Raw genomic sequence first — 17353 nt, forward strand, 5'->3', positions numbered from 1 at the left:
GAGGCAGAGAAGAAATATCACTCCAATGTGCTCAAATGCCTCGCCCTGGTGTGGATGATCAAAGGACATTCAACACTACATCTGGGAGTACCGCACATGCACCTGCTACAAGCAAGGGCCAAACCCTCCACCAAACAATCAGCAACCTCAAAGGCTTACAGTTTGTTGGAAGCATGTGGCAATTAAGTTACTGAATCCATATCCAGAAACGAAACAAGGAAACAGGTTCCTAGTGGTGGCAATTGACCAGTCTTCCCGTTGGGTAGAGGCTAGGCACACGGGCACAAACACAATTTTCCACTATTTGGAGAAGGTAGTATTTTGCCACTGGGGAATCCTGTGGCCATCCTGGCAGATAACAGGACTGCACTCACAAGCCGGAAGTGAAAAAAGTTATGCCACCAACAACACATTGCACACTGGACTAGAGCCATATACCACCCACGGGTAAATCCCACACAGCGTCATAATGAAGAGGTGAAGAAGACACTGAGAACAGTCCTCGAGCAAGATGTCCAACATCTAACCTAGGATAAGAATTTTTTTTCATTCTATATATGTATATATCCCTCTATCTCTCTATATCTGTCCGCCCGTCCATCCATCTGCGTGCGTGCGTGCGTGCATGGGTTAATGTGTGTGCGCCCCCGTCTGAAAATGCACTAATTAACAACAAAAAAAAAGACTCAAAATAAGAATAACTTCCTCATATTTTTCTGTTGTTTGTAGACTGAGTGATATCCATACTATTAAATAATACAGCAAAAAGTTCATTATAGGTATGTTGAACAAAACTGTATGTTACTTCATTTTATTTACACTACTTTATAATATTATGTATTAAAAATCCAAGAATAAAAATCATCTAACAACAAATTGGGAGTAGGTTGATAATTCTTACCTCATGCATATAAAATTATTTATATAAATAAGGTATTTTTTGACTTGCCTATATTTTCATTTTATTCTGTAACACTCTTTTTATATATTTCTGTAGAATTATTAATTGACATATATTACTTCTACAAAATATTTATTACTGATATTTTTACAAAATATTTCATAACTGAAGATGCAGATACCTTCAAAATGGTTAATAAAAGAAATGAACCTACAATAGAATATTTTATTTTTAAATATTACACACAATACCTTGTCTTGCTCCTTGTGCATCTAACTGACTCCAGTATGCTTCACTAGGTGACGTGTTATTGACACCAGGTGGTGGAGCTACCGGCTGCCCTGTGTATCGGAAGTATGGATTTTTCAAATCCAATACATTTGTTGACCTAGTGTTTTCTGCACCCTCAATACATAAATCCATTGTAACATCATAACTCTGCCTAATAACAACAAATAAAGTTAAATAATTGTAAATTTTTATATAATTAAAATACTATGGAATCATTGGAAAGCAGTAAACACTAGTTACTAATAAAATTATTAAATAAATAAATAATAGCAGTTATAAATAAAGAAGGTAAATAAGGTTTAAAAAACGGTTTGTTTTATAAATTTACGAGGGATATCTCTAAAGTAAAGACCGCTGGGAAATTTCTCTCCTTAAGGTCGGCGAACCTGTTTTGTTTATGGCCACACTAGTAACGTACACACTCAATTGTTGTCTGTAAGTTGTCGCGTTGTAGTATCTTTGATTACGTGTGAGTTATTACATTATAAAATGAATAGGAAAATCAAAGTTGAAGCCGCTGACTGTGAAATATGTTGTAATACGTTTTTTAAACCATCAAAATATTACGCCAGATGAAATTCATTGCAATTGGTTGCTGTGTACAGTGATAATGTAATGAATGAAAAAAACATCCGAAAATGGTGAAAGATTTAGAAATAACAGAATTAATGTGCATGATGAAGAATGTTCAGGTAGGCATAAACACCAAGGACATCTTGAAACGCATCGATGATGAAATCAGAAGAGATCAACGTTCAACAATTTCCAACCTAGCCCTTATTTTTCCTGATGTTTCAAGAGTTGTTATTGGTCGCATAGTTCATGACCATTTAGGCTTCAGGAAAGACTGTGACGGTGGGTGCCACATGTCTTAACAGAACATCACAAAAAGATTCGAAAGGGATCTGCTTTGTAATTTTTGATGCAGTACACAGAAGAAGTGATGAGTTCCTTATTTTAATTGTTGCCGGCGATGAAACATGGATTTCCTATTACACACCAGAGAGAAAATGGCAGTCAAGTGAATACTGTCATCCTCAATCCCCAACCAGACCAACAAAGGTCAAGCCACAGCTATTTGGATGCAAACTGATGGCCAGTCTTTTGCAATCGGTTTGGCATACTGCTGATTTGATTTCATGTCACATGGAATGACTATAAATGTAGAAGCCTACTCCAAAACTTTATGTAAGTTATGGCTCGCCATTCAAAATCAGCAACATGGGCGGCTGACTGACAGCGTCGTTCTGCTGCACAATAATGCACGTCCACATGCTGCAGGTCCGACACGTGATTTACTGAGAACATTTGGATGGGAAATTTACGATCATCCACCATACGAGTATAGTCCAGACTTAGCACCTTCTGATTAATGTTTCTTTAAGTGTGATACGATTTCTTGAATTGTTTTGTTGTGTACATTACACATCTGTAAATACAATTTTTCTACCTTCCTTAGTTTTAAATAGATTGCGCTTCAAAAAAATGTAAGGGAAAATATAGTTAAAATTTATAATTTTGCATGGGCATACCTGTGTTAGAATGACTTTGCTGATGCGTTTCTTTTATAAGTAGCCCAAGGTATATCCCGAATTAATATCCAACAGTAATCGGCTAGCATGTTAGTATTACATTTCTCTTTATAGTGGCTTTCCATCATTAAAATGTCTTGGTGGAAACATTCACCATGTTCATCACTTACGTTTCCAAAGGTGACCGGGAAAAAACTCAGATGTGAGTGGAGGAAATGTATTTTGAAAGCTATGTGACATCCCACAGCTCTGTATGAAGTAAGAAGTTGATTAACAATATCGTGGTAATTATTGGATTTTTGTTTGCCGAGAAAAGTTTTGCAAGTGTCTGTAAATGAAGCCCAAGCTGCACTTCCTACATTATTTAACATCGAGTTAAATACATCATCTCTGACCAACTCTCTTATTTGAGGACCAACAAATTTCCTTCTTTAATTTTTCCTTCACTTACATTCAGAAATTTCTGCCTGATGTACAAAAATCCAGGACTATCCTTCTTCATTGCTTTTGAAGAATTTTTCATTAGTCCTAGCTTGATATGGAGGAGGTAAAAATATTTTTTGGGTTCAACTAAGGGCTCATGAATAATATTTTTCCCACTTGGAGTTAAGTTGTCTCGTTTCTTCCAATCTTTGGTAACATAATGTTTATCCCTAGCTCGGCTGTGCCATTTGCAAAGAAAACACATGTACTTAGTATAGCCTAGCTGCATGCCTAACAAAATAGCTATAACTTTCAAATCATCACATATGTTCCAGCTATGTTTTTTATAATTTATTTTTTCAAGAACGTCTTTCATCACATCGTATGTCTCTTTCAAATTAATACCATAAACTACTGGTATCAAAGGACATTTGTTACCGTTGAGCAGTAGAACAACTTTTAAATTGTACTTGGACGAATCTATGAAAAGGCACCAATCCTCAGGTTTATGAACTTCTACGTGCAACATAAGCTCATCAATATTTGTGCAATAAAACAAATTATTTTCATCAATAAAGTATTGAGCAAGTTCTTTTTGTCGGCTTCGAAAGCCCAAAATTTTTGTATTTTTTTGAAGTAAATTCCAACCTTGCAGTCTTGATCCTAACAGTTCAGCTTGATTTTTTGATAAATTTAAATCCCTAACCAAGTAATATAAGGTTTGTAGTTTAAGAGAAATAAAAAATATTTATAAAGTTTTCAGAATAAATTTTTTTACAATGAAACGGTCTTTACTTTAGAGATAACCTCTCATATTTCACCAATTTAATTGCTATGGAATTTATTAAATTTTTCTTGCTTGAATGTGATACTAAGATATGATCCTACCATTTCTCCTTGTAAAAGAAGATACAGCATCACATAACTTTTCTTTTTCTATGTCCAGAAAGTTTACAGGTATGAAGCTACAAGTAATTAATGCGACATAACGAAGACTACTAGACTACCTTTTACCATATGACTTTGAACCCAAGAGTAAAACTACTCCTTCAGAAAATATAAGCCTAGAGCGTTTTAATTCTTTTGATGACATGTTTAAAACAAATTACAACTTTTGTTGGAGTAGACATTTTTAAGAAAAATTATAATTGTTCACTTACCTTTGATGATCTACTCTTACTCTGCTGACTGTTGTTTTTTTTTATATTTTTATATACTATTAAGCAACCTTTAAATAATTTTTCAAATAAATAAAACTAACAAATTATTTTTCGAATCATACAATCCTGCACAGTTTGCTCAATAAAACAAACTTTTCCATTTGCAAAATTACTACAGTTACAACTACTTTGATCTGAATTAACTATATATGCCAACTAAAAATAAAATAATTTAACTAACACTTCAAACTATATACACAGTTCATAAATTCTTCTAAATATGTGTTAGTAGCAGCTGCACAAAAAGAGCGGTATGTCTCAAAACAAGGTACCACACAAGGCCTAAATTACATTTTTTTTATACATATATCTGTACTTTTTGTATTTTTTTTTCTAGTTGTGTTTGTGACCATACACAATGCAAACTCTAATAGTAATTTTCTTCTTCAGTGTTGACAGTACATCTGAAGGAAAATGCTGTTTCTAAGACACAGTAACAGCATCATGTGTTAAGGTAGCCCACCTTTAGATTTGATTTTACAATATTAAATCTAGCTGTAATCTAATTAATTTATCAAAATCTCAGATCATATTCCAGGATTTATAATGCATATTTAGATAAAAAAATAAAAAATAAATGAATAACTGAAAGTATACATGCTTTTCATATGATCCTTTATTAAGGTTACAACTAATTTTTAATATGTGATCAGTCATTATTCCACAGGTAGTGGATTATGATGTTCCAATACATTTTTAAAAGCAAAAACTCTGGATGTGAACAACAAAATCACAATCAATGTTCTGAGAACTTGGAAATAACAGAAAAGAAAAGAATACTCCGCTAAACATTTAAATCAGCTAGAGGCAATTCTTTCCTTCACAAAATAAAAACATGTAAATAGTCTCACGTTCAACATACTTCCTATAACTTGTGTTCTGTTTATTAATTGCATTTCACCATTTTAGTTATCAATAAAATAATCTGTATTTTAGATTTAACCAATAATAAAACCAGGAACCAAAATCAGGTCTGTGCCAAAAATATAATAAAATGTAAGAGAATAACAATACAAGAAAGATGCTGCTATTTAATAAAAACAATAAAGAGCAATAAAATCAACTACTCATAAAGAACTCTAAAAGATATTTTGGGTTACAAGAAAGATAGAGAACTATTATTTAGTAAATGGTTTGTTGACACCTCAGTTATCAATGAAGTAGTACTGGGACAGATAAACGACAGATTGGGACAGATAAAAAGTATATAAGGACAGATAAACTATCCACTTACAGATACAAATACAAACAATGTCTGTCTGTTGCAGATGTTAGTGTTAGTTAGACATTAGTTAATATTGTTAAAACACTAACAATTTTTATTTTTACGGCACGTTTAATAGATTGGTTCTCAAATGACACCAAAGTTTATCAATTGGTGCATTTTCACCACAGACTAGCAACTGCAAACAGATAGCAGCATACACTGGCTATAAAAAAAATATATATATAAAATGAAAAAAATAAATAAATATACATGAATAAAACAAACCTTTGGTTAGCTTGCAAAACAACATGTCCAGTTAAAAGCTGTCCGGCCTTAGCAAATATTGGCCTTTCCAGGAGACAACGAACTTGATACCAGTGAGTTAGTGGCTCAGTTGGTGAAGTAGACAACCAAACTGTTTGGCAACTGCCAGAAAAGGCCACATCAAACCAAAACGCTAAACCGTGAACTAACCCAGACTCCAGTACATAGAATTCAAGAGGGATTTCTGTAATAACAAAAAAAAATAGCATAAAGATTTTAACTTATATTTCGTTAATACTATGAGAAGTAGACATTTTACTACATGCAATGTAAATTAAAAATTTAGTATGAAGTGAAAACATTTTAACAGAAAATCATTAAATGAAACTATAATTATAATAAGAAACAACAGTTAAATATAAGTGAATTGTAGATATTACACTGTGGTAATAGAAGAGTTCTGAAACAATCATCTAAAACAAGTTCTCTCTGTAATCATTAATCACAGAAAAAATAACTCTCTAGACAACAAGAAACTTTAAATTCTTAATATAAAAGTTTTGATACAATAACAGAAGTGGACAAAGATTTTTCAGGAGGAATGGTGGGATGAAAGTAAAATAACAAGTGAAGGAAAATGATCTGAAATCTGACCTGACCACAAATCAGAAAAAGCGAAATGATATGTTGGTTATAAACATTGTACTAACCCACTTAACGTAACTCTATCAGACATCAATATATGGGCTGGCCTCTTACAGTTGAACAATTCAGTACTCTTCAGGGTGATACAGTATTTAGTAGTCTTCTGTTCATTTTTTAATCGTTATTTAATTAGTGTTCAATCTATGAATAATTGCAATCTAAATTTTAAACTACACAGCTTTAAATATGCAGCTTTTTTCAGCCTTTTCATTAAGATAAATAAATTAACTAGTATAAATGTTGGGTTAGGTGAATTGGAGAAGATATTGATGCGTTTCTGCACACAATACATGAAACATGAACATTTCATGTTTAATTTGATTCTGATTTTCTCATACCAAAACTTTTATAATACAGCACATCAAGTTTCTTCTTGTTTTCTAAAGATTTCTTCTTTCTGTTATGTTTTAGTCTATTCTTTCAGTACTCTTCTATTACCACAGAGTAAAGATTACAACTTCATTTAATGTTTTCTATTACACATTATAATAAACATATTAACTGACATAGATCACTTTTCAGTGTTCACTAACTTTGCATGCTGAATAATTAATCTGTCTCCAGTTACTGAGGTAAACCTAGATGTAGGTGTACTTGGGCCTATGATTACTGTTCATTTTCCACTTTCAATATTCCAACTGTATTCCTAAAAGTAGAATTTCCTAAACTTCTAAAAGAAACCAACTAATCCTCTTGTCTATAAGTGGTAATTCATTCATGTTGAAGAGTTATGAGCTCTTTTGCTTTGGATAATAAACTATGATGTAACTACGAACTGTGGACATTTGATTGTGCACGTCAGCTTATAAGATGGTTCACTTGTTTTATTCAGTCAGTACAACTAGCTGCTCCCCATGGATTAATGGGATAGTCATACCATTAATCAGGTAATTTATCTTATTCTCAAACAGTCGAAGTTCCTGCAACTCTCATTTATTTCTATAACGTAAATCTATGATATGTTTTCGATATAATGCAAAAACCCAAGTACAACGTGTTGATCAGCTACCATCTTCCAGAATTATTCCTTCCCGACCATTTTCTACTTGCGCAGTTGACTACAGCGGTCCAATTATGATTCGTCTTGACATAGTACCCATTTTCTTTATACAAGGGATGATCAGGACAAAATAATCTTCAGCTGCAAAACCCAATATAAATTAACATTTAGTATAGTTCAACGGTATCACCAATTTCACTCCCAATTAATCTAACTGGTTTCAGGAAAATGGTCATTCTACTATAAAAAAAGGATTAATATGTTGTTATACACTGGTAATATATTAATTATTTTTCATGTTTCATTAGATGTGGTACTCATTTCAATTAAAACAACCTTTCTTTTTTTCTAATAAATGAAAGCTATGATGGCTTAAAAGAAAATATGAGTCTTTACATAAAAAGTATATACCATCGCCGTTTTAGAAAGTTTACGAAAAATTAGAAATATCACAGGAATTTTAATTCATCTATTCAACAAATAACCAGAGATACAATTTAGAGTCATTTGAAAAAGCAGAAAAATTAAAGGAGATATGAACAAAGTGATATGAATATATAATTAAAAGCAATATTTATAAGTGTGTTCACAGACATTTTATAAAGATACAATCAAATGAAATTAAAGAAAACAAGTGTATGAAATATTTAAACCGATCAAAAATATTACAAAAATAAAGAATACATATTATTTGTATTAATCATCTGTGCTTGGTAATAGGCATAATTTATGAATAGGTCTTCTTAATGGAATGTTTGCTGTTTGCAAATCAACAACTCTTACAAGATTGTCAGAGCCCATATAAACCTGGGTGACAATTCCATGTTTCCAATGCACGAGTGGAGAATTTCCATTAGTAACTAATAATAAGTCTCCAACACAAAGATTACATGATGGAAAACACTTACGCAATAAATGGTGTTGCTGTAAATGAACGACTGTGAATTCAGATCAAAAACTAACTCTAAATGAATAACTTTAGTGGTGGTGTGACATATTAAAAGTGCTATATAAGATTTGCTTAATGTTTTAAACCTCTGCTTGCCAAGACCAATCATAATTGGACTGCCTTAGTCAACTGTGCAAGTAGAAAATGGTCGGGAAGGAATAATTTTGGAAGATGTTAGCTGACCAAGCAGTAGTACTTGGGTTTTTACAATATATTGAAAGCATATCATACATTTACAAATGATGGAGGAAATAACTTTCTTGCCATTTATTATCCTATATTTCTGTCGTAACAAATGATGAATAAGTTGAACACCAGCAAGCAACAGTTGCAAGTGTTCAACATTAATGATTACTATTGTAATGTTAGCATTACGATGTAAAACAATAGGATGTTTCGTTTAGTAATGTAACAGAGAGTGTTGCAGTCTGCCACCTACATGTAGTAAGCCTAAATTATCCAGAATGGATCAAGTGAAAAAATTTGCTTTGTTTAGAAATAGTTAGACTGTTTTTAAGGTTATTTAATTCATCATTACAATGCATGCGTTGTGATCATTGAATAAAAATGGTAAGAGGGTGGTTTAGTTCCTGAGTAGCTTAAGGACCAGAAATTCACTCTGATAGTCTTGATTTGGCAGTAGATACAAATGATGTTATAATATGCATTTTTCTATTAAACATCCAGTGCTTATATTACAGTTATTAAAGGTAATATTAATATCTTTCGGCCAATGGGCAGCAGTTTGTAAAAGCCAATGATGGCCATGCCGCCAAAGTGACATGTCAATTTACTTGGTGAACAACCTCTAGATAACATGTCTGCTGGATTATCAGAGGATTTGACATAATGCCAATTAGCATCTGTGGTAATTTTTTGAATCTCAGAAATTGGAAAGTATGCTGACATACTTTCCAATCAGGTGGTTGTCCATGAATCCAATGTAGTACTATTGTAGAATCTGTGGGTAAATGTATTTGGTCAAACTGTTTAATTGAGGTACTAATTAATTACCTTTAATAATAAACAACTAAGTAGTAAACCACCACAAATTTCAAGTCTTGGAACTGTAATTTGTTTTAAGGGTGCCAATTTTGTCTTGGAACAAAGTATATTAGGGGAAATTGTATTATTAGCGTATACAATTCTTATGTAAATACAACAGCTATAGCCTTTTACGGAGGCATCGGAGAATCCATGTATTTGAATACAATTAATATTACTATCAATGTTGGGTTTAATGGAACGATCTATTTTAATGGATTCAATCAAATGCAACTGGTTGTATAAATTGAGCCATTGTGTTAGTAACGTATAGGTTGTAAATTGGAATCACTAGATTTAACTAATATTTGACGATAGATTTTAGCTATATCAGAAGTACTGATGTAATTATGAATTCTGAATCCAAGTAATATGGAAATTAGATCTTGTTGAACTACAGGTCCAACTAAAAGAGTATCATTGAGGGATAAACAGTTAGTAGTTTTCACTGAACATCAAAGGCAACTCAAATTTTAGTAGTTAAACTTCATAGTTTAAATTCTGGATGGTGAGGTAAATAACACACATTTGATTTGTTAATTAACAAATCATCGGAGTTGAGTATTGACATATGACCTAAATATAAATAAATATTCCTGACCTAAATATTCCTGTATGAAAGCGGAATAGTCTTTTTAAGGTTGGAATTATTGTTTAGCTTTCTTTCCAAAAATAAAAATCTATTTTTAGCATTGACAAAAGTATCACCTAGTTGAATGTTATTAGCCTTGTGTGGTAACGGCACAACAAATTTGCCCAGATTATTTCAAGTAATATTGGTTTGAAAATGTGTTCCACATGTTGAGGTTTCATTGCCTGAAGCATCAGTATTAATTTCTAAGTTTCCAGAAATTCTTGAGTATAGTAAATAGATTTTTATGAGTGTTACATACAAGAAAAGATGTGACATTATTGTAGCCCTCAATGTTATTAGGAAGGTGACCGCTATTTATATATCCTAATTTAGTTTCCTGTATAACAGGAAATCTGAAATTACAAATGAATATTCCAGGAAGGATAAGACACAAGTAGAACTGAGCTCCAATTAGTACGTCAATATTATTTGGTATATTGAAACTGGGACCAGCCAGAAATATATTATGAGGTAATTTGAAATGAGAAATGTCAAATGCGGAAGAAAGGAGGCTGTTAGTAATATTTGGTAAAACATTTTACCTTGAACGAATAGTTTTTATAACATTGAGTGCAATATAACTGTAATACTGGATTGAACTAATGAGTTATTTATGCCACAAATGGGTAAATTATTTTAATTAAGTTTAAGACCTAATTTGCAAGCAAAACTAAAAGTACAAAAATTTGTTTGTGGACCAGAATCTAATAGTAATCTACATGAATATGTATTACCATGTAAACAGTATTACATGAATATGAGTATGGTAATACATGAATATGTATTACCATGTATCACTAGTATTACATACAGCTGTTGACAGAATTATACTTTCATTCGACTAATTCTTAAATGAACAATAGGTTATACTTTCAGGCTTATTGCCTTCTACCTTAGAATGATTAATTTTGTCCATATGAATGAGTGTATTGTTTTTTACCACAAATCTTACAGACTTTTTGAATAACAATGATTAGTAGAATAGCCCTTACATAAGTAATTAAAACAATTATTATTTGCCAAAAAGGTTTTACAACTATCTATAGACAAATTTAAAAATTCCTTACACTGATATAAGTAATGATTTGAATTACAAAATGAACATCGATAAAAATTGGATTTTGTATAACTAACATTGTCTTTTATATTGTTTATTAGGATTTAAATTAAAACGTTTGGTTAAAAATCTGGTTGTATTTTTATGATGTTGTTCCTTGGTTTCGTTATCAGTATTCACTTGTGTGTTTCAGGTGGATGTATTAATATTTTCTAAACGTTATCATCTAGAATTAAGCAATTCAATGATAAGATGGGAAACCACTCATTTGACAACCTTTCCTTCCATAATCTTGAGGTGTTATAATCCAATTTAGATGTTAGAAATTGAACTAGGATAAATTCATATGTATTAAAAGGAAGTTGCATTGCTTTGCGCAAATTCACATATGAGGAAATTTCATTAATAAAATTTGGACAAGTATCGACAGATTTTTTTTTTATAGAATTTTATTTTAAAATACATTCAACATCGTGAAAAGCAATTATATATTTACTGTCAAACCGCACCTTTAGTAATTCTACAGCAATAATAAAATTTTAATTTGTTATTGGGAGATCTAACTGAAGCTCTAACTAAGCTTTATTCTTTAAAGAAGAATGTAGATACAAGTAATTTTTGAATTTTAGTTAAATCATCTCTATTATCTATTAAATCAATAAATATATTAAAATAATGCTACCATTCTAAGACATTACCTTTAAATATGGGTATATTTACAGGTTGTAATTGAGTTTTTTTTAAATGATGTATGTACTAACTTCTTGATTAGATGATTTTCAATTAGTACTATTTATTAAATGTTGCAATTTGCATTCTATATTACACAAGTTTTCCTCGAATTGTTCACGATTCAATGATAAAACATCATCGTCAAAATCTAATTCAAGTTTTGATTGAATGATGTCATATTTAAATCAAGATTCCTTAACTTAATTTGCAAGGTCACCTTGAGAAGGATCAAATTTGTCAGTAAATGTGGCACTTCTAGTTACAGAGGCCTTTATTGACCCTCTTTGTTTAATTAATTGTTCCTTTTCCATAACAGTAATTTAAATTAATGTAAATTATTGATAACATAAATTAAATGTTATTATAATAATAATGATATAACGTAAGGTAAATTAAGAAAGATGTTATGTAAATGATGTTGTAGAATTAGACACTGTGAGTCCCTTTATGCAGTAGATTATAAAATATGAAGATTATTGAATAATATTTCTTCAAATTGTAGATTAATATATATCCACGGTCGGAGGATCGATAAAAACTTTATGTCGAAATTGGTGCTGATTCTTTAAATAAATTAAGTCTTTATGTACTTGCAATTATAATTATTTTTATTATGAACTGTAAATATCATTCATATATATAACATTATTAACTTATGAAACTTTATGTAACTTTATTGTATTAATATATGTAATATCATGTAATGAGTGGAAAAAGGCTTGTTGAGTCCTTGGAGAGTTGTAGTAGACTAGTAGAAGACTGGAAGAGGACTGATTGAGTGAAGTGAGAAGCTTGCTTATATACTGTGTATGGAGCCGCTGAATCATCAGGAGCCAAGTGCATTAGAAAGGAGCCGAGTACATCCATGAGCTGTGTGAACTGTATGGAGCCAAAGATCTTTCAATTTTAACAGTCCTAATTTAAATGAAAATTGATGTCTCTCATCAATAGTGAATTTTAAATAACATGAATGAAACCTAAGTCTATACATGAATATATCATTTCTGAAGCGGATCAGAAAGTAAAAAACAAAATGTTCATAGGAATTAAAATATTAAAGTGAAATGAGAAAAGTAATGGATCTGGATTAAAATGGGTCAATTTCTACAAATCATTAGATTTTTTGCTATAAGAGACAGATTTAATATAATTCTACTTGGAAATAATGTAAATATTATTTTTGGTTCCTTCAATAATGTAAACCCCAACCGTAACATTAATATCTAAAACATTCAAATTTCATTAACAAAACATAAGAATTATTTATTATATATGATAACAATAACATAATTAAGAACATTAGCAAAGATTAAAAAAGAAAACTGTAAAACTTAATAACTCATCTTCACTAAAAAAATTATAATCTTACTAACGATCATCAACACACTATGTACAGTTTAGAAAAAATTTCACATACCTATTCTATGGAGATCTGATTCTTGAGCCTGACTGAAGTCAACACTGTGACGGACTGACTTAGCTATACATATTCTCATATCAAATGTATCAACTATGGGTTGTCGGAAATACTCTTTCATTGCTGCCTGCCTCATACTGCTCAGATCTACACCATGAAAGCAGGTTTGAATCCTGAACACAGAAAAAAATCTCTCAAAAAAAATTAAATATAAAACTAAAAGAATAGGCTAGAAAACAACAATCGAAAGAAAAGTTCCTAAATTACTGTAAGCATAGAAAAAAACTATTACTTTCACAAAATAACTTTTGTGGTTGGGTCATTTTTTGAACGATATAATTAAGTACAAAATTATTTTGTAAAGATTTAATTTAATGACATGCACAAATCCTTAGCATATAATATTTTCTTCACAATTAGATGGAAAAACCCCACAATCTATTTGTTATATGTACTTCAAAAACAAGGATGTGTAATTCAGAACTAAAAGATGGATATTTATTTTAAATAATTTTAGTAGTCATCTGAACAATAAATGATTTATAAAAAACAAATTGACACATGCTGACCCAAACTGTGGTCAGAGATGCCTTGTCCCTCTAAGAATGCACAGATTATATTTTACTTTCCCACTCTTGTTGCTTTTTTGCCTTTCCTTCATTTAGTACATTCTCCTTTTTCCTTACTTTCATTATGCCATTAGATAGTATAGCTAACGCACAGTACTATGTTTGACTGACTTTTAAATATATTGACTTATATCCCTATACATCATGGCTCTTAGATCTAATAGGTTGCTCTGATTCGACTGGTACAGAATAAAGTAATTGCAACAAAGTAGCCTTCAATACATCTAAAGACAATCTGGTTAATACATTTTTTTCTCAGTTTTTTTTAATTTAGAATGTACAGTATAACTTAAATTACATAATTTAACTTTAAATTACTTTAAATTAATAGCATTTATATTTCACCTGTGTGAAGCAGATTGCAAACCACCAGATATGTTTGTAAATTCCTGACTTTTGTAAAATTATACCATTTCAGTATTCTATTTCACCTCTGTTTCACTTGAATTTTTTGCTGTAATGTAGGCTGAAGCAATGACAATGATCAGATTAGTTTTTTATGCAGTGAATAGACACATTTGTAACTGTTTATTTTATCTAGGCTTAACTTAAACAATGTGGATTATTGGCACTTCATAATTTACTTTGTTTAACATCTTTAATTGCATTTTTTGGAAGCTTTGTTGATAGTTCACTGCAAATCTTATTTTAGTTAAAATAAGTAACAATTACTCAGACGAATTGTTGTACTTCAAAGTATTTCATAATGAACAGAATGTCCTACCTAAATCTTTTTTAATGCACGCCTCAAGTTTTTTTTTTTTTTTACTTATTAAAAGTTTAAAAGAAGGATCTTAAAATTATATCTGTTTAACAGTTTTATTATTTTTTCTTATAGCCACTACATTTTAGTATCACATAAGTTTCTTTATATAAAGAGATTCACTAAAGAATGTCATGTATATTAACAAAAAGAGAAAAAGAAAAACTGCAGACATTTAAAATGTGAGCTTGAATGAGACCGGAAAAGATTAAATGGACAAAAAGAAAAATTAAGAAGTATGGAGTGGAGTGATCGAGAATATAACATTAATCAGAATAGGAAAGCTAAATAGCTGGGAGTACCATGAAAGAAGGATTGTTAAGACAATGCAAAAAAGATCAGTAGAAAGTGTAAAAAAAGAGTAAGGATTATACATGATCTAAAAAATGAAATCAAAGCTATCAAGATCTTAAAAGTTTAGTTGGAAACAGGGGAGGAAAATGGTGATGAGCTTGATATAACAGACCTACCTCATGGAAAGTGTGTGATGTGGTGTGGCAGTGTGTGTGTGTGTGTGTGTGTGTGTTTTGTATATTATATATATATATTTTTTTTTTAACATTAAATGAAATATAAACCTTCAAAACAGAGTAAATAGTTAAGTAGACTTTCCATATTAATTCCAAAAATCAATTTTTGCACGACACTACATCTTCAGTAGTTGTTAAATTCTATAATTATATTAAAACATATTTATTTATGATTTGTTAAATTGTCAAAATTGTTTTTTGAAAATTTGCATTTTGTCCATAATAAATTTCAAATTTTTCAAAAAACAATTTTGAGAAATTAACAAATTATAAATAAATGTGTTTAATGTAATTATAGAATTTAATAAAGAGTGAAGATGTGGGATCCTGCAAAAATCGATTCTTGGAATTAATATGGTAAGTTTAACTTATATATTTATGATGTTTTGATGGTTTATATTTCATTTAATATTAAATTTTATTAGCACAATGGTCAATACATTAATAAATTATTTGAATTCTCAGTAAAAAAAAATATATATATACACACAAATAAAAAAAGTATTTAGAGAACACACTAAAGTAGCAAACTTAATTCAGAACTTACCAACTTATATTTTAAGTTACTTGAAACTACGGATGCATCATCAGTTATAAAATACTATAGTCTCAGGTAATCCATTATTGTTACATGTAAAATTTGACAATTTTCGTGACCAACTGAATTTAAAAGTGGAAACAGTAACGCAAGCTAATAAAACAAGAGTTCCAAAAGTTTGGTTCAAACCAATTTGGGTTTAGGAGTTCACTAAAATATTCTTTCCATCTACAAAGTATTTCTTCCTACCTTACTATCACATGTCCTAGATTTTTTTAAAAACTTTACATCTCTCCCTTTTTCTTTTACTTATAATGACATCAAACATTTCCTTAATCCCTTATGAGTCCCTTCCCAGCTCTTCTGTGAACTCTTTCCAAGATTTGTTCTTCTCTCTGATTACAACTTTCTTACATTTTCTTTTTGCTTCCCTATATTTATCCCTGTCTTCATTCTTATGGCTTTGTCTCCATATCTTCCATGCTACCTTCTTCTTTTCAACTTCCGTCCTTACATAATCATTCCACCACTTTGTTTCCTTTCCTTTTCTTTTCTCACTAACTCTACTACATACCCACTCTGCTATACCCAACATGACCTTCTTGAGCACTCCCATTCTTCCTCCCTCTTTTATTTCTCTTTTAGGTAAACATTTCTATATCCCTTCTTCAAACTCTACCCTTAGTTTGTTTTCTTTCAACTGCCATACTTCAATTATTCTTTCCCTCATAACCTACACACTGGGAATTTTCCAAAATACAAACTAAGTCATTACCAACCTATAATCTCCTCTAACCACTATTTCTTCACTCACTACCTTACATCCATCGGTTCCCTCCTTATCTCTCTCTCCACTTACACGTAGTCAATTACCAATTTTGTTCTTCTATCTTCCCATCCATACATCATAACCTTCTTTCTATTCTTCCTACCAAACCACAAGTTACCTGATATGAAGTTATTCCATTCAAAAACTATATCTTATTTAACCTTCTCCCCCATTTCTTCCTTCATATCCATGTGGTCCCAGTAACTCCTTTATTTCATTTCTCTCTTTTCCCACCTGCACATTCATGTCTCCTATCATTACCGTCTCCTTATCCTCTATGCAGCTTTCCAGTCCTATATTTTCTTCCAACTGTCCTATATTTTCTTCAACACATCCCACCTGTGGTACATACACTCGTATGATATCCCAAGTCTTATCTCCAATCCTTAGCCTTAATCTTATGACTCTTATACTCCTTTATCTCCTTACCCACAATAAAGCCAACTCCATTTTTTGCCTTTTGCCACCACTACAACACAGAACATTCCTTCCCTAAGATCCTTTCTACCTTTTCCCTTCTATTTAGTTTCACTTAAACCGAAAACCCTCATTCTTTTTTCTTTCATACAATCTACCAGTTAGTCCTTACACCCAGTAAGACATAATATTCCTGTCCCTATCCATACATCATTTTTCCCTCTTTTCTTACCCAGTAGCCCACTTTTCACACTCTTCCCATACATCCAAG

At 31.1% G+C, this 17353-nt stretch overlaps 1 protein-coding gene across 1 annotated transcript in view; it reads right to left on the reverse strand.

Annotated features, from left to right (window-relative positions):
• The window catches only part of Art4 (arginine methyltransferase 4), a 73332-nt gene that overhangs the window by 27393 nt on the left and 28586 nt on the right, over positions 1-17353 (reverse strand). The window contains exons 7-9 of the mRNA XM_075362259.1: positions 13377-13549; positions 5860-6082; positions 1153-1343 (exon numbers count right to left, since the gene is read on the reverse strand). Of these exons, the coding sequence (XP_075218374.1) occupies positions 1153-1343; positions 5860-6082; positions 13377-13549 (587 nt within the window). The remainder of the gene's footprint in view (positions 1-1152; positions 1344-5859; positions 6083-13376; positions 13550-17353) is intronic.

Source organism: Lycorma delicatula, chromosome 4 (genome assembly GCF_047948215.1).
Source record: "Lycorma delicatula isolate Av1 chromosome 4, ASM4794821v1, whole genome shotgun sequence".
Lineage (NCBI taxonomy): Eukaryota > Metazoa > Arthropoda > Insecta > Hemiptera > Fulgoridae > Lycorma > Lycorma delicatula.